Here is a 19940-nt window from a genome sequence, read left to right as displayed (position 1 = left end):
AAATGCACTAATGAAGAAAAGAAGATTATCACAAAGATTCAGTGTGCTCAATGGGAGGACACAAAATTAAGAGACAGAGGTGCATGTTTTTAAAGATATGTAAATATAGCAGTGGTTCTCCATCTTTAGAAGGACCTGTAGGGCCTGTTAAAACAAAGACTGCTGATGTCCAGCCCAAGTTTCTGATTTAGTAGGTCTGGGGTTGGGCTAGGGTTGCCAGGAAAAAAAAAAAAGGCAATGCCTGGTTGAATTTCAATTTCAGAGAAACTTTTTATGTTCCAAATACTGCAATATTTTATCTGCTAAATCTAGCAACCCTAGAATTTGCATTTCTAACAGATTTTGAAGAGATGCTGATGCTGCTGGATGAGATATAGGATGTTATCACCAAGAAGGAAAAATTGGGGGAGGAGGGAAGGTGAGTAGATCAGGCAAGAGTTCCTGGAGGAAAGGACGAGGACACGGGATGGGTCTTTAAGGGTGCCTAGAAGCTAGCCAGAAGAATATTGAGAGGAAAGCTTTGAGCAAAGGGGCAGAAACGTCAGAAAATGCCTGACATTTTAAGGAAATTACAAGAAGCTTGATGTTGCCGGTGCATAAAGTTTAATGCAGGTGGTGTTGGATAAAAGTAGAAGGACAGAGGCCAGAAAGTACTAGGACCTTATGTACGCTGTGAATAAGCACTTAGGGGTTTACACTGTAAAACAGTCAGCTTACCCGATGGGGAGCAATTTAAAGGGCTTTAAGCAGAACAGGCACTTGATCAGATTTGCATTTTTAGAAAGATCATTTGGGTGGAGGATCAGAAGCATAATTATGTGTTCAAGAGTATTTGAAATACGGTTATTTATGGAAACCATTTTTAATATAATTCTGCACAGACACAGACTACTGGAGGCTACATCAGAGAAGGGAAGGAAATAGAACAATACTCAATTCATTATGAAATTTATTTAAAGTCCCTGCTAACTTGGCTCTCACTGATGCCAGAAGGACAGCATTTAATTTTTAAAGATACCAAATAAAAATGCATAGTTACAAAACTTTGTAGTTGTCTAGAATACATTATTTTGAACATTTATTCTTAAGCCTCTTTGATAATCTGTAAAATTATTTAAGACTTAAAAACAGGTATTGACATTATAATAGCGTTCATGCTAATTAAAGAATTTCTGCAAAAAAAAATTTTAAAAATTAAAAAGCAGCTTCCTATTTACTGCTTATTTCATTTCTTAAGCATGTTTATGCGCCTTTCTACTTGTCAGAAATAAAACCCATTACAATGAAGATGTCCAGACTTAAGGCTCAAAAGAGGCTAGATGTTAGTCCGGAGCTGGAAATCCTGGAGGCCAGTCCTATTTTACCAGAGTGGACCTAACGGGCTTTAATTTTCTGAACTGTGAACTGAGTTAGAATAGATCATTTGCAAAGCAGCATTCTCCTTTACCAATTTCCAACATCAGCAAAGGACATCTTCACCTATTTTCAGACAATATTTAAGGACAAAAATGTGTTGTCCAGCGTGTATATAAAAGACATTAAAATATTCTTGGCTTAATCAAGGTCACTTATCTAAGATTCTACATGTCCTGAAAGACCAAGCGTCAAAAGGAATATTCCTTTCAGTGTTCTTTTTGAGTATATTTCGCTACGGTACCAACAGCTATATTAGCAAAAGACATAAAACTGCTGCCTTGGAATGACACTTGTTTTCACTGCACATTCATAGTACAAAACCTGTGACCCATCAGTTTTGCGGCTGAAGGGAAAAGTTAATTTGTCCATATTTCGTTTTTCCTTATTTAAAATGAGGAGATAACCGATAGGAACAAAAGCTAAAATATACAGTGGCCATGAAGCAGGCACCACTTAGAAACCTCTGTATTAACGTTAAGAGCCAAGTTTTATTACCCAAAAGGGCAGGCTGGCTGAGGAGTGGAGCCTGGATTCATCATCTCAGCAAATGACTACTGCAAAGCTGCCACGCTTGCACAAACTCAGGGATGTTTATTTATTAGCTTGCTTCCTCAAGATGAGTTTAGGTCATCAGCAGAGATTAAAGCAGCCCTCTACACCACTCTATGAAATCCTGATTTTCACGGAGCCTTCTGGGACAGTGAGTGTCCACGAAGACCATACCTGTAATCGCAAAGCTTGGGTTGACAGCCACATTGCTGCTTGCAAACCATACAGTAACTGCACAGGGGCACGTTGCCCCGGATCCAGTGGTGGGGCATGGCGTCCAGGACCTTGGTGTCATTCTTGAGCATAATTTCCTTGCACTGGAAGCGCTTGTCGGCCTTCCTGAGGCAGCCCTCGTCCACGCGGAGCCCGCAGCAGTCGCAGAAGGCGCCCTGCAGAATGTGCTGCGCGCACACGCAGCAGTAGGTGGGCTGGCTGAACAGGTCCGTGTCGCGCCACCCGTGCTTGCTCTTGCGGAAGATGTCCCTGCGGTGCAGCTGCCGGCGCGACCGCTGGAGGCTACACCAGAAGGTGATGAACACCGGCAGCAGGACCGAGCACAGCGTCCACAAGATCAGGTGCCCGTCCGCAAACAGGCCCTCGGAGGGCGAGCCCGGCGCCGGCCGCCTCTCCGCTTCCATCTTCTCCAAGGACGATACCTAACCAGAAAAGAAACAGGCGGTGCACCCCGAGCTCGCCATCCCTTCCCCGCCCCCTTCCTGCCTTTCCGGGGCCAAACCGGGCGCCCTCAGTCCAGGTGTTTCCGCTCTCCCGAGGGCGGGACTGCGCCTCGTGCCCCCGTCGTCCGGGACCTGCCGCGCCGAGAAGGCGACGTCCAGCCGTCACGCTCCAGTCCCCACTCCCCAGCCCGCCCCACGTCGGGAGCGCGTCCAGGAGCCCAAGGCTGCTGCTGCCGCCGCCGCCTCACCTCGCCGCCGGTCTGATCCATGGAAGGGCGCCACACACAGGAGCAAGCTGCCCTCCACCGAAAGGCCGGGCGTTCGGACCAGGCGACGCCGGTCGGCGCTGTAACCGTCGGCCCAGGCCTCGCACTCCCCTCCGGGGCACCGTCTCCTCCCGGGCCCCACCCGCCCCCACGCGCGGCCCGGAGCCCTCGCCCCTCTCGGGAGGCCTCCGGAGACCTGCGCCGCGCCGGTCCTGGAAGCCCTACCTCGCGCAGGTGGAGACGCGGCTCCTGGCCAGCAGGCCTTGGCCGCCTCGCGCAGGAGAGCGACGCTGGGCCGCAGGCGGCGATGAAGCCCGGCGGAGGAAACGCTTGAGGCTCCAGCCGCACGCACGCCGATCCGGCGCGCGGGGCCGCAAGCTGGAGGCGGGGCCTACGGCGGCGAGCCCCGTGGCTGGGCGGAGCCAGGGCTGACGGGCGGGGCGGAGGTGTGAGGTGGGAGGGGTGACGGACCGGCCTGAGGGAGCGGGGCCGTGGAGGAGGCTGGAGACGGAGGGAAGGGGCAGGGCCCTGCGGCTGGGGGCGGGGCCTAGGGGAAGGGGGCGGAGGAACAGTGGGGCGTTTGAGAGGATGGAGGGTTGAATGCCGAAACTTCGTAATGGTAGAAAATTCTGGAGCGCCGCCGGCGGGGCAGGGCCACGAGCATCGTCCTCGCAGCACCGCGCCGCGCGGGGCCCAGGGGCCGCGCCCACGCCCGCCGCTCGGCGCGGACACGAGTGCCCCCGGCTTGAGCCGAACCTCTAGCCGATGCCGCCGCCGCCGCCGCCGGGGATGCGTACGTCGACTGGGAAGCGACGGGGGAGGCGACCTGCGCGGCGCCGCCCGACATGGCCGCGGCGGGCTGAGATAGGTGCGGCGGCCGCAGTAACGCAGACCCGAGCGCTCCTCCGCTGCGGAGCGGCGTGGGGGTGCGGAGGCCGAGGGCGAGCGGGGCAGCCGCCCGCTCGTCGCCGCTGACCCGGAGCTCGGCCGCGGTTTCCGCCCCCTGCCGTGGCGGCCGGGCCTCCCCTGCACTACCCTGCCGTCCGCGCCCGCCAGCGCCCGAGGCCGGGGAGAAAGGGGAGCGGCGGGAGCCGGGGACCACCGGAGATGGGAGCACGCCTCCTGCTGTTGTCGTCCAGCCCCAGGTTCCGGCAGAATGTCCGCTCCCGGCTGGAGTCCTATCGGTCCCACACGGACTTGAGCCGCGACCACGCGGGCTGCAGCCTGCAGCACATTAGCGACCCGCAGAACGCGGGCGCGGAAGCACCGCCGCTCAGCACCCCCGAAGAAACACGGAGTCCAGAGAGGCACAGGCACCGGCCTGGCGCGCACAGCTCCACTCAGCGGCTTCCTTCCTACCACATACGTAGGTAGGAATGGGAGCCGAGGACCACTTGATGCTTGAGGACGTCCTCTAGCATAAAAGATGAAAAGAAAACACACACCGAAGCAAGGGACCAAAGAACAGAAAAGAAGCGCAGAGATCATAGGAAAACTGCAAAGAAATACCTGATAATATCTTCCAAAGGATTAGAGAAGACATAACATTCATTAAGAATACACATATAGATGTATATATACGTGTAAGTGTGTATGTATGTATTGTTATGTGTGCATATGTATGCATGTGTATGTGCGCATATTTGTATTAACTGTAGAAGATAAAGCTAGACACTAGTAAAAGTGGTAAAGCAGATTTTAATAATATACTACTGTAATAGGGAAGAAGGTACCTCGTGAACGGAACTGAACTTTGTGCAGAAGTGACTGGGTGTTTAAGAGGGAGGAGGAGGGAGTATGAAGGGGATGAGCAGGAACTCAGTAGTCAGGAAAGTGACACTTGTGAAGGGTGGGTCAGTGTACGTAAGGTTAGGCGACAGTGCCTATTAGATGGCTGTTATGGGAGTCAGGGCCCCATCCTCCCACAGGAACTGGGAGATAGGCCGTTTGCTTCCTGGTGATTGCATGTTGGAGGAATGGCTTTCAGGTTCTTGAGAAGGATACTCCTGATGTGTAGGAGACATTACATCCCAGAGAGACAGAGGAAGGATTCACAGTTGTTTAGTTTTTTGTTGTTGTTAACTCTTTAAGAAAGGGATATCAGGGGCTGCTTATAAGGTGTTGGCAATAGCCAACAGTGAGTTCTTTTGGCAGCTTTCCCAGGCAGACACTTTAGGGGGTCTGGGGTCATCCTATGGATGCAGCTTTGAGCAGTTAAGAACTATGTGTTTAAGCCGGGCGCTGTGGTTCACGCCTGTAATCCCAACACTTTGGGAGGCCGAGACAGGTGCATCACGGGGTCAGGAATTCAAGATCAGCCTGGTCAAGATGGTGAAACCCTGTCTCTACTAAAAATACAAAAAATTAGCTGGGCGTGGTGCTGGGTGCCTGTAATCCCAGCTACTCGGGAGGCTTGAGGCAGAGAATTGCTTAAGCCGGGAGGCGGAGGTTGCAGTGAGCTGAGATTGCACCAATGTATTCCAGCCTGGGCGACAGAGCAAAACTCCGTCTCAAAAAAAAAAAGAAAAAAAAAAAGAAACTATGTGTTTAAGCATTTTAATATAGGGGGAAGTATGGACCCGATCCTTTTTGCTGAAGTCTGCAGATTTTATAGGCCAAGGTGGAGGCCTAGTTGAAAAGGGGGCTCAGGGAAGCCTGGCTAGAGCTTGGTCAAGGAGGGGATCTTCATCAGTCCGTATGTATGTACACGGCACGTGGACCTGCATAGACACGTGTTTGGTGGAGGCTGTGTTATAAGGATTCTGCACAACTTAAGTCCCCTAATGGGAACAGACTTGGGGAGGTCACTCTTGACGCTTTTTGTGGTATTGTGGCTACTGGGAGACCTGAGGAGGGTTCTGGCCACTAGCAGGCTCATTTCATTCACCCCTTGGAATCTGCCCAGGCCTTGGACTTCTGTGTAATAGTAACTTCATGCCCCAGTGATCCTCCACGTTCCTTGCTGATGCTGTGATTGCTCCTCCAAGTTCTCCACCTATGTCCATCTGAGCACTTGGTATTTCTACTCTAGTGTCAAAAGGTCCTGGTCCCAAGTCTCCTCCCAAACATTTATTCCAATTTATCATCCAGATGCCCCTCCTTTGCCATCCCTCTCTGTTCCAGCAAAGGACACCACCCCTCAGGGAGATGCTCACAGTGGACTCCTTGTCCTCATCCTGATTCCCCTTTTCTCTGGCGCCCGCAGGCCTCAGTGAGTCTCTCGGTCTCTGGCTGCAGCACAGGTCCTGGACTCGAGCCCATCTCTCCATCCCCCCCTCCACTACTCCCCTGGTCCAGCTGTCACCATTCTCACCCTCGAATGACTGTCACAGCCTTCCACCTGGTCTCCCTGCTTTACCATGTTCCCTGCAGCTGCCTCCGAACTTTTACATTGAAATGAAACTCTTACTGTGGGGAGAACCCCTCCATTCTCAGACCCCTGGTACCCTTCACTCACTTCCCACTCTGGCCATCGTTCACTGAGTTCAGGCCACTCTGGCCTCAGCATGGTCCTCACGCCCACCAGACTCATGCCCCCTTCAGGGCTATTGTCAATTCCACCCCCTTTTCCTACAAAGTTTTTCCCCATGTCTTCATTGCTCAGGTGCTCCCTCCCAACGGAGGCCTTGCTGACCACCCTTACCAAGATTGCCCCACCCTCCCACGTGTCACTCTCCCCTTTCCGTCTTTATTTTTCTCCATAAAACTGGCACCTCCTCACATGCTGTGTTGTGTATTTAATTATATTGTTTAGTATCTGCCTTTCCACCCTAAAATGGGAGCAACATGAAGACAGGGACTTTCTAATCTTCATTGCTATCTCCAACCAAAGGATTTTTTTTTTTTTTTGAGACGGAGTCTTGTTCTGTCTCCCAGGCTGGAGGGCAATGGCACGATCTAGGCTCACTGCAACCTCTGCTGCCCGGGTTCAAGTGATTGTGCTGCCTCAGCCTCTCAAGTAGCTGGGATTACAGGTGCCCGCCACCACACCCGGCTAATTTTTGTATTTTTAGTAGAGACAGGGTTTCACCATGTTTGCCAGGCTGCTCTTGAACTCCTCACCCTAGGTGATCCACCTGCTTCAGCCTCCCAAAGTGCTTGGATTACAGGTGTGAGCCACTGCGCCCGGCCGAACCAAAGCACATCTGCTGCTGCTGTCCCTGTTATTGATCTGTGTGACTTCCCCTCCACCACAGTTAGTCAAAATGTCAATTGCTGCTTCCTTTCCACCAGGATAACACCCATCTGTGCTCACTGCCTAATGAGGGGACATCACTGGTGTCTAAGTACACTAACTGTGGGAACCTTGGTTTAATTTTGTGAGAGAGAAGTCCCTTACAGCCTCCTCAGTTTTCCACTGAGAAATGTTTTTGGTGATTTTGAGAGGAGATGGGGAAAAGTGATGTGGGGTTCCCCAGTGTTGTCCAAGGGGATTTCTTCTTAGAAATCTCTCCCTGCATCACCCTTGTAGTGAAATAAAACCATCTCCATGTAATTTATCAATTTTGTTTTTTGAAAAATATCTACTATTTGAATCTAAATATTATATAAATTTCTCTTTAAACATTCCCTTTTACTTTATCCCAAAATAAATCTCCCTTTGCATAATTTTTTTTTTTTTTGAGATGGAGTCTTGCTCTGTCGCCCAGACTGGAGTGCAGTGGCACGATCTTGGCTCACTGCAAGCTCTGCCTCCCAGGTTCACACCATTCTCTTGCCTCAGCCTCCCGAGTAGCTGGGACTATAGGCGCCCGCCACCACGCCTGGCTAATTTTTTTTGTATTTTTAGTAGAGATGGGATTTCACCGTGTTAGGCAGGATGGTCCCGATCTCCTGACCTCATGATCTGCCCGCCTCAGCCTCCCAAAGTGCTGGGATTACAGGCGTGAGCCACCGTGCCCAGCCAAGTTTTTCAACAAATACGTACTCAAGCCAAAAAATAATGCTTTAACTTATGACTTAAAATTGTTGGGACTATAACTCTAGAAAAAATATTGCAGTTGAGTACCAAAAGTATTGATAAATGAAATCTACTTTCAAAGTATAATACAATAATTTTGTAGAGGATAAAATAGAAATTGTTCACCTAGGAGATTAATACATAAATAATATTTACAGAGCATTGTCTTGAGAAATGCAGCTTGATGATGTTTCAGTTTGAGCAAAAGATGAGGCTCTCAAGTATGGCAGTTCTTTTGCTGCTAATGAGAGAGAATCCAGACTTTGCTGATGTGCTCCAGGGTTTCCTGTATTCTTTAGATTTGGAGGAATTGACCATGAAGGAGCTGGCTGCAGTGTCAGAAGGGGAAGGTGGAAACTTCAACGCAGAAAGGGGCTCCCCTGGATCCACTGGCCTCAGGGACCCTCGGATGGAGTCAACATGGGAGAACCTGGCCTGGCAGCTCTGGAGGCCTGAGTGGAGGGGAGAGAACACGCTGCCCTAAGTCCCAGGCCCTCCTGGGAAGGGAGCAGCAGGGCTTGGCTCTTGGCTGCCTGGCTGGTGTGGAAAAGCTCCTTGTGACGGGGTGACTCCCATGGCCTCTTCCAGGGACTCCAGCATAGATAATGTCTCTGCCAGCCCTTCTTGTTGCTTAGAGAGTCTGGATCTCTCTTCTTTTTTCTTTTCTTCTTTAAACCTCTCTTCTTTCAGTTCTTGAACCAGGGATGTGATTTATTTTTATTTTTTTATTTTATTTATTTTTTTTGCGATGGAGTCTTGCTCTTGTTGCCCAGGCTGGAGTGTAATGGTGCGATCTCAGCTCACTGCAATCTCCACCTCCCAGGTTCAAGCAATTCTCCTGCCCCAGCCTGCTGAGTAGCTGAGATTACAGGCGCCCGCCACCATGCCTGGCTAATTTTTGTATTGTTAGTAGAGACAGGTTTCACTATGCTGGCCAGGCTGGTCTCGAACTCCTGACTCAGGTGATCTGTCCACCTCGGCCTCCCAAAGTGTTGAAATTACAGGCGTGAGCAGCTGTGCCCCGCTGGGATGTGAATTTCTGCATTAGCATTGCGTTGGTGCTGTTCACCTTATAAGCATCTACAAAACTGGGGATGTTTAAATACTTTTTCACACCCTGACATCCTCTAAAGATCCCTCAATCTCTGCAGTGTTTTTTTTTTTGGCATCACTATACTTGCCTGTGAGTTGGCATTTCTCCTCCATGTGTGAATCCAGTGTTTCTGCAAGCTGCTTTTTGTATGTTACATGGAGTCGATTCCTAACAGGTTGACTAAGGAAATGAAAGCCACGAAAGTTAGGGTAGTAGTTCCCTCTGATGGGGGAGAAGGTGTACCAAACAACTGGGCACACCAGAGCTCCCAATCTTCAATATGTTAACCTGGGTAGTGGGTACACAGGTGTTTGTTTTATTGTTATGTTAGAAACTGTGTATATATGTTTTATAAACTCTTCTGTATGTGTGACGGATTTCAAAATATAAACAACATCAAAAAAGTTTTGAATAAAGAATTACCTAGGGAACTTGTTAAGAAGGTGGATTCTGATTCCAGAGACCTGGTCAGGACCACAGAAACCACATTTTTTTTTTTTTTTTTTTGAGACAGAGTTTTGCTCTTGTTGCCCAGGCTGGAGTGCAATGGTGTGATCTTGGCTCACCACAACCTCCGCCTCCTGGGTTCAAGCGATTCTCCTACCTCAGCCTCCCAAGTAGCTGGGATTACACGCATGCGCCACCACGTCCAGCTAATTTTGTATTTTTAGCAGCGATGGGGTTTCTCCATGGTGGTCAGGCTGGTCTAGAACTCCCAACCTCAGATGATCCACCCACCCTGGCCTCCCAAAGTGCTGGGATTACAAGCGTGAGCTGCCGTGCCTGGTTTTTTTTTCTTTTTTTTTGAGACTGAGTCTTGTTCTGTCTCCAGGCTGGAGTGTGGGTACACCCAGCTAATTTTTGTATTTTTAGTAGAGATGAGGTTTGACCATATTGGCCGGGATGATCTTGAACTCCTGATCTCGCGGTCTGCCCGCCTTGGCCTCCCAAAGTGCCGGGATTACAGGCATGAGCCACCGCGCCTGGCCCAGCATCCACATTTTAAAATGATGCTAATTGAGGTGATTTGAAAACCACAGTCTGAGGTGTGTTATATACTCCATGCCCACGTTACACGGAGTCCATTCCTAATACATTGACTAAGTCTGAATAAAACTAAGACCCATCACTAAGCCCGTGAGGTGTGGACACCAGTGTCTTCCCATGGAGGCTGTGTAAAGTGACTTGAGGACTTGGGTCATGGGGCGGCAGCCCCACCATCTCCTCATTCAGCTTCCCAGGGTTCAGTCCAGGGTCCAGCTCCACAGAGGATCGCAGCCCCTCCATGACACCGCAGTCCCACACGGCCAATAGTGGGACTGAGATCACTGTTGTAACTTGGTCAATCAAGTCAGCTTCAACTGAAATTAAACCATTAAAGACAGACTTTCTCTTATTCTGCTACTTCTCTGAGAACCTTGCCCTGGGAATCTTGTTAAAATGCAGATTCTGATTTCCCTTCTCAGGGAAGAGGCCTGATAACCTACATTTCTAAGAAGCTCCAAGGTGCTGCCACAGGGCTCTGCCTAGTCACCATGGATTCCACAGCCATAACAGACACCAGAGAACACCCCACCATTCCGCCTGCACCCAATCAGCAGTGGGCATCCTGGATTGGTTAATTTTATGATCAGTTAGAGGGAGAAATTTGTAAATAAAATCTACTTGTCTCCAAAAAAATTCTGGTAGGAATGATTTACAGTATGAGTTAAGCTTATCTATGACCTTCAGTCTCCGCACTTTCTCACCATCTGGTGAGAGCTGGCACAGTTTTGAATGTTGGGATGCAGAAAACTGGCAGTTTTGAGAATGTTATATATTAAAGAATGGGACAGTTCAAGTCAAAAATTGATAAATGATAACCTGTGCTCTTGCTGGTTATTTATTAAACACGTACTGGCTGAGCACTTACTATGTGCCAAGTATTGCACAGCTCGTGCAGAGCGCCAGGCCTGTCAGAACATACCCAACAAGAAGCATTATTTACAGGCACTGTTTACAGGTACTGCTCCCCGCTTCCATCTCTGCACTTGCTATGCACCATGTAGTTTTATGATCCCCATTTTACAGATGAAAAAACCCAGGCACAGAGAGGTTGAGAAACATGCTTCATGTCACACAGCCAGTGGTGGGACTGAGATCACTGTTTTAACTTGGTCAACCGAGTCAACTTCAACTGAAATTAAACCATTAAAGAAAGACTTTCTCTTATTCTACTACTTCTCTGAGAACCTTGCCCTGGGAATCTTGTTAAGATGCAGATTCTGACTTCCTTTCTCAGGGAAGAGGCCTGATAACCTGCATTTCTAAGAAGTTCCAAGGTGCTGCTGCTAGTTCCAGGACCATACTTTTGAGTTTGGAGGCTGAAGTATTTAACAGTCTGTATCGTGAAAATGGAGGGGCAGTGTAATGAAGTGGGAGGAGTGTTAGATGGGATTGTGAGGCCTGGGAACAGAACCTGGACCTCAGACATCTGTGTCCCCTTGTGCTTGTCAGTTCACCTCCTTGGGCTCAGGTTAGGTAAGATCTCTAAAGCACTGCTTCAGTAGCCTGCACAGTGTGTGAAAGTGTCATTGTCTTTTATGAATCGTAGCTGATGCAGAACCCTTAAATTAGTTTAGATTTGAAGATACAACAAAATAATACACTTAAAAAGTGACAGACTGGGCACGGTGGCTCACACCTGTAATCCCAGCACTTTGGGAGACTGAGGCAGGTGGATCCCTTGAGGCCAGGAGTTCAAGACCAGCCTGGTCAACATGGTGAAACCCCATCTCTACTAAAAATAAAAAATTAGCTGGGTGTAGTGGTGCGTGCCTGTAATCCCAGCTACTCGGGAGCCTGAGGCAGGAGAATCACATGAGTTCAGGAGGTGGTGGTTGCAGTGAACCGAGATTGTGCCACTGCACTCCAGCCTGGGTGACAGAGCGAGACTCGGTCACGTACACACACACACACACACACACACACACACACACACACACACACACACTCACTGACAGGTTTCCCCCAATCCCCATTATAGAGTATTTGAAAAAGTAAAAAGGAAGAAAAGAATCACCATTTCTCACTCCAAAGACACCCTGTGTTTGAACATTTTGGTCTATTCCATTATTTTCTATGGAAACTTATTTACTTTTTTGTATGCATACTTTTGATGATGTGGTAGATATAGCATCTATCTGGCTCTTATTTAGCATTACAAAATAACTTTTATATGTTATTAAAAAGTCCTATTTAATGGCTACATTACACTCCATTCTATGAATATAGCTTACAGTGTGTATAACCTTAGTTTTGTTGTAGCTATTTCTAATATTTTGCTATTATAAATCCTCTGTTTAGGGTTATTTCCTTAGATTCTCAGATTTAGTTAAAGAATTTGAAAAGTTTAAGGCTTATGGGAAAGCTTTTAAGAATAGTAGTCTCTCTTTGCTAAGTAAATTTTTATCTGGAAAATTTACCTGTGTAGGGACAGAGTAATAGAAATTACCACACCTGAGGAGATACACTCTTAATTCACTAAAAGCAATAATAATAATAATATTTGTGGCCAACCTGTGTTGACGAGTTAGTAGGTCCTAGGCACTGTGTTAAGTTTATCATCCTTATTTTACAGATGAAGAAAACCCGCTTGATATCACACAGTCAGGAGTCAACTGAGTTGCGGCTTTGAACTTAGGCTTATCTGATGCCGAAGTTTGTGATGCTCTTCAACCATTTAGGGTACCTCAGAGTGTGGATTTTGAATCACCTGCATCAGCATCATTTAAAAATATAGATTCTGTGGTCCTGACCAGGTCTCTGAAGTCAGAATATGAAGTGGAGCTAGGAATCTAACTTCTTAACAAGTTCCCTAGGTAATTATTTATTCACTTTTTTTTGTTTATATTTTAAAATGTGTCACACATGCAGAAGAGTTTATAAAACACATATACAGCTTTTAAAATAATAGTAAAACCCACTACCCCGGTTAACATATTGAAGATTTGAGAGCTCTTGTGTGCTCACTTGTTTGATACACCTTCTCCCCCATCAGAGGGAACTACTATCGTAACTTTTGTGGCCTTCATTTCTTTGCTTTTCTTTAGAGATCCCTAAGGGTATCCCTGAATGATACAGTTTTGTTTGAAAGACTGAAAAGCCCAAAGCTGGCCCTTTTGGGAAATAGCAGTAAATCATTGATATGTGAAGGTTCCCAGCAGGAGGTAAGCTGAGCAATGTCTTTGGGACAGAGTCTGGATTCAGTTTCCTTGAGAAGATTCCACCTGGGGAAGTCAGTGGGCAAGGTCTTGGGAAGATTGTTAATCACAGTGAGGGCATCTGAGCAGGGCTGTCGTTTGAACAGCTGGCAAAAATATGGCTGAAGAGGAAGGAGGCTGCTTTTTATCTTTGCAGCTCAGCTCACTAGGACCTCCCTCGAGTTCTCAGAAGAAGATGAACAAAGAATGCCTGTCAGGGAGACATGAGTATCTTTAGCTAATCCATGCAATGGGGCGTGGGAATGGGGAGATGGGAGAATGGGGAGCCCATCAGCTCCTGGTTCTTGTCTTAATCTGTGTTCTGTTGCTATAGCAGAATACCTGAGACTTGGAAATTTAGAAAGAAAAGTGGTTCATCTGGCTCATAGCTCTGGAGGCTGGGAAGTCTAAGGGCATGGTGGCAGCCTCTGGTGAGGGCTTTTGCTCTGTGTCATAACATGAACACAAAGCCAAAGGGCAAGCCAGTGTGTGCAAAAGAGACCACAAGAGTGAGCCAAGCTCAATTTTATAACAACTCGCTTTCAGGACTCACTCACTCCTGTAAGAACTAATTTACTCCCAAGAGAACAAACTCACTCCCCAAATAACAGACTTATCCATTCAGGAGGGTGGTGCTCCCATGACTTAATCACCTCTTAAAGGCCTCACCTCCCAACACCATCAGTGGCAATAAAATTTCAACGTGAGTTTTGGCAGGGGCACTCCAATCGTAGCAGTCATTAAGATAAAATACAAATAAGCTTCTGTATCAGGCTCAACAGGCAGCCTGTTCTTAGACTGGCTTCTTTCATTGAGTAATATGCATTTAAGTTTTCTCCATGGTTTTTCATGGCCTGATAGTTCATTTTTTTTTTAGTGCTGAATAATATTCCATTGTCTAGATGTACCACAGTTTATTTATCCATTCACCTCCAGAAGAACATCTTGGTTGCTTCCAAGTTTTGCCAACTGTGAATAAAACGGTTATAAACATCTGTGTGCAGGTTTTTGTGTGGACATGAGTTTTCAACTCATTTGGGTAAATGTCCTGTCTTTTAAAAATATGTTTTTCTCTCTTGTTTTTTTTAAAACTTTCCTCCTCATTTTTGCTCTATTTTTCTAAAAGATTTCCTTAGCTTTTTTCTTGACTCTACTGAGTTTTAAATTTCTGCTATTATGGTTTTTCATTTCTAAGAAGTATTTTGGTTAATTTGTTTTCTGAACGTTCCTTTTTTACAGCATCTTGTTCATGTTCCACACAAGCAAAACTTTGGTCTCTTAGAGGATATTATGTTATTTATTTATTTCCTCCAATTGCATGGTGTCTGATTGCCCCAAGTTGCTCTTTCTTTTATCTTTTTTGTCTTTACCTTTCATGTCAGAGGCTTCTAGATGGCTGTTGAACCTCAGGTGATTCTAATGCACCTAATGGGCTGAGAAGCAGTGCTAGAGAGTTTCCTAACCTCTCTGAAGCTTAATCATCCCAACAGATATCCCACCAAGAAAAGTGACACAGTTCAGTATTTTTCCCCAGAACTAGAGCTTTTCTCTACCAATTAGAGGCCTAGCACTTTCCCTGAATGAAATGTCATATGACAGTAGCCTTAGAAGTGGTTTCATAAATTATTTTGTGCATGGTTCACTCCCCTAGTATGTTTATTCGTACCCATCTTACATTCTTCTGCCTGTGCCAATACTCCTTTGTCCCTGTTTAAGTTGGAGAGAAGCCTGACACTGGCCGTCAGGAACATGATGCTGACCTTGGCGGTCCTCACCTGCTGGGCAGACATAGTTGAGGCCAACATCCTGGACCCAGAGTAGAAATTATAGTCCACTTGTGGAGGCATGCAGCAGGCCGGAAAGGCCCCTGTCCAAGGCCAAAACATCTTACCATTGTATTGCTGCTGCAAACAGGAAGGGGTGTATGCCTGTAGAAGTGCTGAGGATATGTAAAGGGAAGCCAGGGCCTGCGGTGTTGACACGGGGCAAGTCAACTCACATTAGAAATGAACCATATTTTCTTTTCTAATACATATATATATTTCAACAATAAAGTTGTGTATCTTAATACATGTGATTAATCTATCTTTAGTCATTCAAAACAGTTTTACAAAATAGGGTGCATATGCAAAGAGATTTGGCATAGAGACGGAGGGGAAATAATAACAATGATTTCCAAGTAGTAGAATTTTACTATGTGTCACGAACTTTACACATACCTCTTTTAAATATTAACCTTCTGAGGTGAATTTTATTATAGTTTTTTAAATAAGTGAGCAAACAGTGATTTGGAAAGTTAAGAAATTTCCCCAATGTCACCCAGCTCCAACATAACACAGGCAATAAGTTTGAGAATCAGCATTCAAGACCAGGTCTGTTGATGACTCTGCTGCCCACAGTCATAACCATTATACCACACTGCCTACACAGTAGACACTCAGTCACTTTTGAATGAATGTTCTGGCAGGACCCTATTATTAACTTAGATGCAATAGCACCCAGATTTGGACACACCAACCATCCCATTAGAATCCCCTGTATCAGTTAGCTATTGTCAGAGTAATGCTATGAAACAAACCACTCCTAGTCTTAGTGGCTTAAAATAACTCATTTATTCTCAGGGATCTGCAGGTGATGTGGCTCTGCTTCAGGCTGTGGTAGCTGGAAGTCAGCTGAACTAGGCCGGGCTGGGTTGCGTGGGTCTCTTTTAAGCTACAGATCTGCATAAACTTGGCTCCTTTCTTAGCTACTTTGCATGTAAGCTAATTCTGAGACACAGCTTGAAGGGGCAGTAGCCAATGGGGGGAAGGTCTTTTTGTAGCAATGACAGACATGTCAGAGGGCACACTTAACTGCACAAACCATTTCACACCCTTGTTAGTGTTATGTCTGCCACCATCCCACTGCCCAAAACAAGTCATCTGGTTGAGTCCAAAGTCAAGGCATGGGGCTGCAAAGTCATGTGGCAGAGAGCATAAATCTGGGGTGGTAGTGAAGAATTGATGCTAGTAATTCAACCTACTACACCTACCCAGACCTAACATATGCCTGTACAGTGTGCCTGTAAATAAATGTTTACAGGGAAGCAAAGTGATGAGGTCTAACATATTTCCTATGTCTATTTCATGAAGATCATCATTGCTGCTGCATAGAGAATGGATTGAAGAAACAGGGAGGGAAGCTGAGATGCCAGCTGGGAGCCTGGTGCTGGGTGAGAGATAACAGCGGCCTAGATGTGGGTGGTGACAATAGAGATGGAAGGCTCTAGACCCATAAGCACCACACACAGCTTATGGAGTTACTATCACTGCTTTAAAGTTACTATCATTATTTTAAAAAATACTGTAGTCTAGTCTACCAACTATACTATAAATTCCATATTTTTACAATGTATTTATAATTCTTTACAATGTACATGTGAGGTAGACAGTAAAAAAGATGAAAGCAAATAAGGAAAGGACTGTTAGAATTTATTTAATTGACCCTGGGCCTAAAAAATGTCGACACATTATAATTCTCTTGATGGGGACAGATTTGGCATTTTTCTATACTTAAAAAAATGTTCCTTTGGGAGGCCAAGGTGGTAGGATTACTTGAGCCCAGGAGTTCAAGACCAGCCTGGACAACATAGCAAGACCCTGTTTCTACGAAAAATAAATAAATAAATAAAAATAATTAGCTGGGTGTGGTAGTGCACCCCTGTGGATCCAGCTATTTGAGAAGCTGAGGCAGGAAGATCATTGGAACCCAGGAGGATGAGGCTGCAGTGAGCTATGCTTGTGCCACTGCACTCCAGCCTGGGTGACAGAGCGAGACCCTCTCTCAAAAAACAAAAACAAAACAAAGTTCTCTTGTCTCTAAAGTTTCTTTAGTTCAGTGTGATGACATTTAGAACTCTAGAATGTTGGGTTTGTCATTTGTCAATGATACTTAAATATCTGTGTAATGGGACAGTTCCTTCCAAAAAAAAAAGGGAAACTCACCCAAACAAAAAGTTGTGTTTGGGTGTTGTGAATATGGGTGGTGGTAGCATTATTCCTTTATAGGCTTTTAAATGTTATCAGATAGGTAACACAACAGGTCCTCAAGTAACATTGTTTCCTTCAACGTTGTTTCATTACAATGTTGATGAGAAAAAAAAATTGATTCCAGCCCCGGGCCACTGTCTGTGTGGAGTTTGCATGTTCTTTCCATGTCTGCATGGGTTTTCTCTGGGTACTTCGGTTTCTTCCCACATCCCAAAGCTGTGCACAGTATGTTCATTGGTGTGTCTGAATTGTCTCCCTGTGAGTGCCTGTGGGTGGGTGTGTGAGAGTGTGCCCTGCGATGGAATGGCGTCTTCTCCAGGGCTGGTTTCTGCCTGGTGCCCTGAGCTGCTAGGACACGCTCCAGCCACCATGGCCCTGAACTAGAATAAGTGGGTAAATATTAATAACTATCTTACTTGTTTTAATTAATCTTTCTTAAATATATGTATAGCCTTCAACGTTTGATAGTAGAAATGTTTTGGGTCCTTATTTAGAAGTTTGGTGATGTTTTGTGACCAGAAATATGCCATAGGAACTCACCTCTTGTGTATATCAATTAGCTTATGGTAAAATTGGTTCATTCTGGACCATTTGGCTTAAAGTCGCAGTTTCCAAGAATTTATCAGCAATAATGTTGTGAGGACTTACTGTACCGCTTTCCTAGGCCACAACATCTGATGAATGCCTTCAAGTTGTAGATCAATTAAAATAAAAGTACGGAAATAGTTTTAGGTGCAGCAGCACCCTCTCTCTCCACCTCCAGTAGGTTCTCTGGAATCGCTGGCAACTTCTTGAATAATTAACCTTGGTGGCCTTGAGCTCTTTCCCCTGATCTTAGTTGTCCCTGGTTCCACCTTCTGCTCTGCCACCTTGTGGATTTATTGGGAATTGCGTCTTCTACTGGGAGCCTTGCCGACTCACGTAGTTACCCGGCTGGGGCTTTTCCTGAGAACTGGGATGGGGTTTAGAAGAGAATTCTCACCGCCAGAGTGACACTCACGATAAGACACTTTGCTCTTTAGGTCTTTCTATATTCCTCCCCCTCTCTCTTCTTTTGGGACAACATCCAGAGGCCAAGCTGAAGGGCATTTGATGGTCTTGCCAGTATCACACCTGAACGGCCCTCCCTGCCTGAGACCTTGCAGCAGCCTCCCAGGGTGTGATACAGGCTCCAACTCTCTCCAGTCTCACCACCCCAGTCCACCAGAGGTTTCCTTATGCTTTAAAAAATTATAAAAATAATACAAGCTTGCTTAGAGCTTACCAGTGAAGGAGACAGATATTTTAAAAGTAAACAAATAAATGCAATATGTATAAATTATGGTGAGTGCTGTGAGATGGAGAGTAGCGGTGGTGGGGGGGGGGCAGGGAACTTTTTATTAAGAAGGCTGGTAAGGGCAGGCTTTCCTGAGTAGGAGAAATTTCAAATTGAAACCTGAAGGATGAGATAGATCCAGTCATTAAAAGAGGGAGAAAAAGTACATGCAAAGGTCCTGAGGCGGGAGTGGGCTTGTTAAGCTGAAAGTGAGTGAGTGTGGCCAGATGGCAGTGAGCAGGAGGGGAGTGGTTGGAGTAAGGTTGGAAAGGGCAGTAGGCACAAAAAACACAGGGTCCTGTCGTGCTTGGTAGGGATTTTAATTTTATTCTGACTCTCGTGGGAAGATGAGGAAAAAATCTTATGCAGGGAAGTGACGAGGTCTAACTGATACTTTGTTTCATCCTTGCTGTTGCCTGGAGAATGGATTGAAGTGAACAGGGAGGGAAACTAGAATCCCATTTGGGAGCCTGGTGCCAGAAGCTGGGTGAGGGAAGCAGTGGCCTAGACTTGGGTGGTGGCATTAGAGACGGAAGGATCCAGATCCATGTTGTCTAATATGGTAGCACTAGCCACATGTGGCTGCCGAGCACTTGAAATGTGTAAGTGTAAAATCTACACCAGATCTTGAAGGTTTAGTACAAAAAAAGGATATAAAATCTCTCATTGATAACTTGTTTATATTGATTATGTGTTAAAATAATAATATTTTGGATATTTCATCATGTTAAAATATATTAAAATATTTAACCTTTTTACTTAAAAAAAAGTGGCTACTGAGAAAATTTAAATTACATATATTGTTTGCATCTGTGGCTCTCTTTATGTTTTTATTGGACAGTGCTGATATAGACAAAAGTTGCGAAATTTAAAAAAATACTTTTTTTTGGAGACAGGGTCTTGTTCTGTTGTCCAGACTTGAGTGTAGTGGCATAATCATAGCTCGCTGCAAGCTTGAACTCCTGGGCTCAAGTGATCCTCTGGCCTCGGAATCCCAAAGTGTTAAGATTATAGGTGCGAACCACTATGCCTGGACAAAAAATACTTTTATTGTAAATTTACATTGGACACATTAGAAATTTATAGCTAAGTGTAGATTTTGTTTCTGGCGCACAGAAGATATTTATTTGATATAATAAAACAAAATAGTGTTCTATCCAACCACAAAGAGTAAAAGGAGTGAAAAATTTGAATATACACATGCAAAACTCAAGCTGTTTAACGTGACAATTTTTCTTTTTTCTTTTTTTTTAAATAATGCTACTAGCTGCATGTGTTGGCTCACATCTGTAATTCAAGCATTTTTGGAGGCCAAGGTAGGAGAATTGCTTGAGCTCAAGAGTTTGAGACCAGCCTGGGCAATATGGCAAAACCTATCTGTACAAAAATATACAA

At 45.8% G+C, this 19940-nt stretch overlaps 2 protein-coding genes across 4 annotated transcripts in view; one reads left to right on the top strand and one right to left on the bottom strand.

Moving 5' to 3' along the window:
* DGKE (diacylglycerol kinase epsilon) overlaps positions 1-3270 on the bottom strand; it is a 29999-nt gene extending 26729 nt beyond the window's left edge. Inside the window, exons 1-2 of one of the 2 annotated variants that reach the window (XM_032162816.2) lie at positions 3134-3270; positions 2140-2621 (exon numbers count right to left, since the gene is read on the bottom strand). In XM_032162816.2, coding sequence (XP_032018707.1) covers positions 2140-2603 — 464 coding nt within the window. In that variant the 5' untranslated portion in view covers positions 2604-2621; positions 3134-3270. Of the gene's footprint in view, positions 1-2139; positions 2622-2890; positions 3050-3133 lie in introns of those variants that run through there. The other variant, XM_058444952.1, reaches the window with a different exon arrangement.
* The window catches only part of CUNH17orf67 (chromosome unknown C17orf67 homolog), a 228208-nt gene that overhangs the window by 1056 nt on the left and 207212 nt on the right, over positions 1-19940 (top strand). The window contains exons 1-2 of one of the 2 annotated variants that reach the window (XM_058444953.1): positions 3489-4491; positions 12581-12821. The gene's annotated coding sequence lies outside the window, so the exon portion shown is untranslated. Of the gene's footprint in view, positions 1-3488; positions 4492-12580; positions 12822-19940 lie in introns of those variants that run through there. The other variant, XM_058444954.1, reaches the window with a different exon arrangement.

Source organism: Hylobates moloch, unplaced genomic scaffold (genome assembly GCF_009828535.3).
Source record: "Hylobates moloch isolate HMO894 unplaced genomic scaffold, HMol_V3 SCAFFOLD_10, whole genome shotgun sequence".
Lineage (NCBI taxonomy): Eukaryota > Metazoa > Chordata > Mammalia > Primates > Hylobatidae > Hylobates > Hylobates moloch.
Note: the sequence above shows the minus strand (reverse complement) of the source record. Positions and strands in the feature narration are given on the sequence as shown.